This window comes from Mandrillus leucophaeus, unplaced genomic scaffold (genome assembly GCF_000951045.1).
Source record: "Mandrillus leucophaeus isolate KB7577 unplaced genomic scaffold, Mleu.le_1.0 Scaffold811, whole genome shotgun sequence".
Lineage (NCBI taxonomy): Eukaryota > Metazoa > Chordata > Mammalia > Primates > Cercopithecidae > Mandrillus > Mandrillus leucophaeus.
Window position 1 is genome coordinate 478065 of NW_012108820.1, and position 7857 is coordinate 485921.

The 7857-nt window shown below is 37.9% G+C and overlaps 1 protein-coding gene across 2 annotated transcripts in view; it reads left to right on the plus strand.

Moving 5' to 3' along the window:
* USPL1 (ubiquitin specific peptidase like 1) overlaps positions 1-7857 on the plus strand; it is a 39537-nt gene that overhangs the window by 15623 nt on the left and 16057 nt on the right. For both annotated transcript variants that reach the window (XM_011967825.1, XM_011967824.1), the window contains 2 exons: positions 2519-2632; positions 7267-7396. In XM_011967825.1, coding sequence (XP_011823215.1) covers positions 2519-2632; positions 7267-7396 — 244 coding nt within the window. The remainder of the gene's footprint in view (positions 1-2518; positions 2633-7266; positions 7397-7857) is intronic.

Consider the following 7857-nt stretch of genomic DNA (forward strand, 5'->3'; position numbering starts at 1 on the left):
AAATTATTGCTATTCCCAAGGTCAGAAAATCATTCACCTATATTTTCACTGAAAAGTTATAGTTTTGCTTTTGACATTGAAATTCCTCTTTCAGTTGGAATTCATATTGATGTGTGGTATGAGGTAAGGATCCTTTTTTTTTCCATTTGCATAGCCAGTTTTTGTAGCTCTACTTTATTTTCTCACTTGGTCTGCTATGCCACCTCTAGCATGTATCAACATTTCATGTATGTGTGCAGCTGTTCCTTAACTCTCAATTTCATCCTCTTGGTTACTTTGTCTAACCCAGCACTCATACTTTTTAAATTGTTATGGCTACCTTGTAGGGCAAGAATCCTTACTTTTATTCAGCTTCTTTTGAAGTGTCTTGATACATATTTTTTCTGATCTTACTTGGCCATATATATTTTGGGGACAGATGTGACATCATACCAAGCTTTCTTTGCTTGACATTGTGGGTATTTTCTTATTCATTAATGTGCTAAAAATTTTGAGTTGGTCTTACAGTCTTTTATATGGATCTTATACATTGTTTCCCTGTTGTTAACCATTCAGGCTGTTACTAGTTTTTGCTGTTATGAATTAACACCAGGACAAATATCCATATATCTTTTGAATTCATTACTGACTAGTATCCTAGGAGAGATATTAAAATATGAATATTAAAGGTCTTGCTGAATACAGTTTTCCAGAATGGTTGTACCGATGTATAATTCCATTTTCATTATGTAGAAAAAAATACCTCAGTGCTTTCTAACCACCTTTGGTTAGAACATTCAAGAGGTTATGATTTTGTTAGGTAAGAAATACTTTGTTTCAATGTAGGTTTTCTTTGAACCTTTTTGTATGTATCAGTCATTTACACTTTTTTGCAGTTTTTAAAATTCAGTTTCTCACAAGCATTTTTGCCTTGACTTTTCTTCTATTTCTGCTTTCTCTAATTACAGGAACCCCAGTGTTAAGTAGGTGACAGTTCCGTTGTTTGTTGCAGAAGAGCAACAGTTCAATATTAGAATTAACTTTTGTTTCATGTTTTTATCTGTTACTAATTTTTTACAGAATAATTTTAGTTTTTATAATCTGGTTGTTAATTATGTGTTTGAGCTGCATTACTTTGCAGTGTAAGTGTTTTTTGGTGTGGTCAAATAACAAAAATTCTGGTGAATGCTTATTTCATATTACAAGCGAATCCAGATATTTTCATTAGGGAAACGTATAAGCAGAGTGCGATCAGGCTGTATGAATTATTTATAAGAGATGTGAGTGAAAGGATCTATTTGTAGCTTAAGAGTAAGTAGAGTCAGATGCATGCGGAGTCTTTTATTCAAAATAATTTTCTTACTAATCTTGGGTAGTTTCTTGTCACAGTGATTCCATTTTGAAGATAATAAATATTACCATAAAGAAGTGATCCAAAACATAGATATGTGCCCAAAGGTATTTATCACAATAGTATTTATAATAGTGAAAAAAGAAACAACTAAAATGTTTGGCAATAGGAGAATGATTACTAAAGCAATGTTCCGGCTGAGTATAATGGCACGCGCCTGTAAGCCCAGCTACTCCGGAGGTTGACGCTGCAAGATTGCTTGAGCCCAGGAGTTCATGACCAGCCCAGGCAACATAGCAAGACCCTGTCTACAAACACACACACACACACAAACAAGTGCTATGTTTCAGTCACTGTATAATAACTAGCCAGTTTTTTGTTGTTGTTGTTCTGTTTTTGTTTTTGTTTTGAGAGAGTGTCTCACTTGCCCAGGCTGGAGCGCAGTAGTGAGATCACGGCTCACTGCACCCTGTAGAACCCTAACCCTCCTGGGCTGAAGCGATCCTCCTACCTCAGCCTCCTGAGTAGCTGGGACTACAGGTGTGTACCACCATACCCAGCTTTCTTTTTAAGAGATAGGGGTGTCACTCTGTTGCCCAGGCTGGTCAGAGTTTTTAATGAAGCAAATTTGTGTAGACAAAGCAGGATGTGGAACCAAATAAACACTATGTTGCCACTGAAGACCCCTTCAGACTCCTCAAAAATGACATAGAAGGGAAATATACGAGGTATTAGTTTAGGAAATAATTGTAACTTTATTAAGACTCCTTATAAATTTATCTGTTCCTATGACCTGGCTAAGTTCAATAAAAGTTACACAGAGTGGAATAAATGAATAAATCATTTGTAGTATAAGTAATTGCACATAAGGAGGTAACTTCTTTAGCTGTTTTAGATATAGACATAGTATCTGAAAGGTTATTTTGCTAGACCTGTGATTATATGGGTGAGAAAGGCTTTCCCCGAGATTTTACCCATTAGGTAAGTACTAATGATACTGTGCTGATAACATACATTAAGGGAATATATGGTATACCACAGAGGAAGAATTAAGGAAATTTTGTGTTTTGCTTTTTGTCTCTGTTTGCAGAACTTACTGACTCAGCTTTCATTCTTGGGAATGTCTCAGTTTTCTGTGGCAAGATACACATCGATGAGGAATTGATAATGTTCTTTGTATTTTCTTAGATGGAGATTGTAAAAAACTTACCTCAGAAATATTTGCAGAGATAGAGACCTGTCTGAATGAAGTTAGAGATGAAATTTTTATTAGCCTTCAACCCCAGCTTAGATGCACATTAGGTAAGTAATTGGTATAACTTGCTTGTATTATACTCATCTACCATGTAGAAATACGTACGTCATAAGGAAGTATAACACTGTTTGATTACCTTGGATGATCATCTTCTTGGGAGAGAGAATCTGAGTGGTCTGACTTAGGAATCTACCACTGGGTAGGTTATTGTAGGGCAGAGCCGTTCTATATAAATATGCAGGCTGGTGTTCCCCCTCTTGAGAGTGGGTGCTGTTCTCAGAACCAGGAGAATTTTAGGGGCATATCATTAGTTGCTTCTCTAGTACATTTCCTAGCAGACAGATCTAGCATTTTTAACCTCAATTGTGCATTAAAAAGCACCGAGGGAATTTAAAAGTAAATGCCAATGCTAGGGGCATTTGAATTAGAATCTCAGGGATGGGGCTCAGGAAATCAGTAATTTTTAGAAACCCCACATGATTGTTACATGTACACAGGGTTTAGAATCTCATCGAAACCAACCATAGTAATTCTGTTTCCCTACCATGGTTGCTTTAGGAATGGACATGTGGTACAGTTTTGGCCAGTGGATATTAAGAGAAATATGCTGATGGCATTTTGAGAAAGCTTTCTCGCCTTTAGAAAGGGCACAAGGATGGGACCTCTTTGTTCTCTGTGACTTGGTTTTTGGCCTGTGGGAGTGGTGTGCAGCAAGTGAGTTAGAGTGTCTGACCAAACCTTTCTAAATTTTTTTAGTATTACAGAAAGGAGCTGTGGGGTTTTTTGTTTGTTTTCGTCTTGAAAGGGCTTTTTGTTTTATTTTCCTTTTATCCTTGTATTAACTCTTCTAGTAATGTTAGAGTAGCAGAGTACGATACTCCCTCTTAGTAATTACCCATATTACGTAAAATATCAGTGCCTTCTAGTTTTTCTCTCAATGAGTGACATTTAACTTATATTAAAAAATGATTTTTATATTTTATAATAAAATCAGTTGTTGCAACTGATTTATCTAGCATGTACAAAAGACACCATGCTTCCAGATCATTATAAAATATGATATTTTATAATATATTGACAATATATTTATAACATATTTATATACTTATACAGCCGGGCACGGTGGCTCACGCCTGTAATCCCAGCACTTTGGGAGGCCGAGGCAGGCGGATCACAAGGTCAAGAGATCGAGACCATCCTGGCCAACATGGTGAAATCCGGTATCTACTAAAAATACAAAAATTAGCTGGGTGTGGTGGCATGTGCCTGTAGTCCCAGCTACTCAGGAGGCTGAGGCAGGAGAATCGCTTGAACCTGGGAGACAGGTTTCAGTGAGCCGAGATCGTACCACTGCACTCCAGCCTGGGGACAGAGTGAGACTCTGTCTCCAAAAAAAAAAATATATATATATATATAAATATATATATATACATTTATAATATATCTGGAAGCATGGCGTCTTTTGTACATGCTGGACAGCTTTTGACATATTTCTTTGACTCATGCTTCTGTCCCCTAATTTTCACTTTTTTCCTACATTTTATTAAAATTGATATATAATTACTGTATATCTGCTTTGTTTTTATGGACTTATACATATATGTTTATTCTGTTTTTATAAAAATCTGATTTTTCATATGCCAGATTTCTGACATTTCCTCCTCTAGGCCTAAAGAACTGTTCTAATTTATGTATCAGATAGACTCTGAGATGAAATGAATATTCTTTTTTCTTTATATCAAAGTGTAATTTACATATAGTGAGACCCTTTTTAAGCGTGTACAGCTCTGTAACCCTCACTACAGTCAAGATATAGGACTCTGTCACTCTAAAACTTTTCACCAGGCTCCTTGTGGTTAACCAGGTTCATCACCCCCAGCCACTGATCTGTTGAGCAAATACTCATTTCGAAGGAGCCTTTTCCATAAGATCCTAGAGTTTAGATGGAGGGGCTTTTGTGGTGCATTTAGCAGGTACCATTTCCCTTCTAGAGTCCCTACTTCAGTTCCCAGTTGAATTAAAGAATGGTTTCTCCCCCAGCCTGAATCACTACCCTTCTTATCCCAGATAATTATTTTTGGAATGAAGTTACATCTTTTGCTCCACCTCCGCCATGGGCCTGGTTTTCTATGTAACAGAAGGAATTTTTAAATTATTATTTTGTGTAATCATAATAATTGGGCAAGCATACAGCTCTTTCAATGCAGGAGGATTCCTCTCTTGTTTTACTGCCCATTCAAGGATAGGTGCTATATTTTAGCTGAAGATCTTACTAATTAAATATAACTTATTTAACCATGTGTTTTGAGCTCTTTCATGATATTTTAATTCACGGAGAACTTTATGTATTTTAGACCTAAAGATTTTATATTGTGATTATGAAATGTAAATTGTTTGCTTTTTCAATTAATATTTACTTACAATAGAATGCGGATTTAAAGGCTGGTAACGAATTACAAAATTGTGCTATAGGACATACTATTTATGCATACAGTGTTGCATATTTTCATTTCTGGGAGATTTATTTGTATTTCTACTTACAAAAAAACTTTTTAAAACTTGTTTTATGGCTGGGCCCAGTGGCTCACACCTGTATTCCCAGCACTTTGGGAGGCGGAGGCAGGTGGATCACCTGAGGTCAGGAGTTCAAGATCAGCCTGACTAACATGGTGAAACCCTGTCTCTACTAAAAATACAAAAAATTAGCCAGGCGTAGTGTAGGAGCCTGTAATCCCAGCTACCCCGGGGGGGCTGAGGCAGGAGAATTGCTGGAACCCAGGAGGCAGTGGTTGCGGTGAGGTGAGATCGCGCCACTGCACTCCAGCCTGAGCAACAAGTGCGAAACTCTGTCTCAAAATAAATAAATAAATAAATAATACAAACTTTTTTTATGTTTTTGTTCAAAAGTAGCAGTGAGACTGTCCCACAAAGGTGACTAAAATAGCCTTTGTAACTACCGATATTTATAGAATATGCTTAGGGTTAGGGTATAACTTGCTTGTATTATACTCATCTACCATGTAGAAATACGTACATCATAAGGAAGTATAACACTGTTTGATTACCTTGGATGGTCATCTTCTTGGGAGAAAGAATCTGAGCGGTCTGACTTAGGAATCTACCACTGGGTACGTTATTGTAGGGCAGAGGCGTTCCCTAGAAATATGCAGGCTGGTGTCCCACCTCTTGAGAGTGGGTGCAGTTCTCAGAACCAGGAGAATATTTAGGGGGCAAGTTGTTAGTTGCTTCTTTAGTACTTTTCCCAGTAGACACATCTACCATTTTTAACCTCAACTGTGCATTAAAAAGCACCAAGGGAATTTAAAAGTAAATACCAATCATAGGGACATTTGAATTAGAATCTCAGGGATGGGGCTCAGGAAATCAGTAATTTTTAGAAACCCCACATGATTGTTATTACTTAGGTAATAACACCTACTGTCTGCCTTGTGGTCCTGCCAAGGTGACTGTTCCAGGCAACTGTAGTTCCAGGCTAGGGGGAGAACTGGACCATGGAAGTGAGGCTCTGTCCAGGTTAGGGAAGGCATGGAAGGACTCAGTCTCTTGGGCCAAATCAGTAAGGGAGCATCTGAGCTCCTTGAGAATAGGAAGGAGAGAAACCAATTGGAAAAAAGAATGTAAGAGAAGCATGTAGATTCTGCTACTTAGCTTACTTTCCAGTCTCAAAGCTGAAAGCCAACATTCACTGTTCAGTTATTTTCAGTGACAAGATTCAAATCTTCAATTGTAAAGTTGTTAAAGGAAAGGATTAGACTGAAAAGTTAGGAAGAACGGTAGATGAAGAGTCCAAAGAGTTGAGGCTGGTCATTTAACCATTGTGTGGCCACGCCCTTTCCACAGGTGGAACAAGATGATCAGAATAGAAATGGCCAATTCTGGTGTGTTTCTACAGTGTTTCACTGGTTACATTTTTTTAACATCTGTGGCAAACCATTTCCATAATTTTTTTTCTTTTTTAAGAGACGGGTGTCGCTCTGTCACTCAGGCTGGTATGCAGCGGCATGATCATAGCTCACTGCAGCCTCAAATTCCTGGGTTCAAATGAGCCTCCTGCCTTAGCCTCCTGAGTAGCTTGGACTACAGGTGTGTGGCACCACTCTCAGCTAATTTATTTCATTTTATTTTTTGTAGAGACGGTGCCTCGCTATATTGGCTAGGCTGGTCTTGAACGTAATAGAAACTGGTTTTAGGTTCCTAGAGGCTGGCAGCAATTCTCGGAGGGAATGCAAGCAGTCCTCCTGCCTTGGCCTCCCAGTGTGCTGGGATTACAAGGTGTGAGCCACCACACCTCATCAATTTTTGTTTTAATATACTCTAAGGCTATTACAGTTCCGAGATCTTTTTTTTTTCCTGAGAAATCTAGAAAGATGGAAGACAGTATGGGTCTTTTGTGTGTTTTTTTTGTCTTAAGACATTTTCATAAATGTCTGCCAAGGAAAAGGAAAGAGATCGAAGTGTTAATTAAATATTTATGATGGACATTTTTAGAGAAATGCTTTATAAACTTCCCCTCTCCCAGCTCTGGGTGACTTATTCTGTCATACTGTATTAACACATATTCATGCTGTAAATATAGTAAGAAAAGATAGTAGTTCACAATTTTGGTTTAATTTTTGCCATTATTGATTATGAGCAGTAATTTTTCCTTTTCTTTTTAAAGGTGATATGGAAAGCCCTGTGTTTGCATTTCCCCTGCTCTTAAAACTAGAACCCCACATTGAGAAGCTCTTCCTATATTCTTTTTCTTGGGACTTCGAATGTTCGCAGTGTGGACACCAATATCAAAACAGGTTAGTTTCTTTTGTTTTTTAAAATGAGTCCTTCTAGTTTCTCCACCACTGAGGTTAAGAGAACAATTTGAGCACCAGACACTGCAGTTTGATTGCTTCTTTAAACTGGAAGGGTCAGAACCTCATGGTTTGATAGACTGGTAGTAGGAGATTTCTTAAGGAGTTCTTCAGTGGGAAATAGGGACGATGAGAGGAATAGTACACCTCCCTTCTCCAGAGTCCTTGCTGAGTAAGAATACCTCTCAGAATGCCTTGAAACTATAGGCATTTTTGTTTATTCCTCTATTAAGAGTTGAGGGGTTTTGCTTGTTTACTTTAGGTTTCTAACATTATAGACACTGGTTTTAGACTCTTGGTGGCTAGCAGCAATTCTCAGAGGTAATGCAAGCTTCCTCATTTCTTCCCATAGTCCTGTGAAAGACCAACCACCTCCAGAAGCCTTACACGTGAACTGTCTCAGC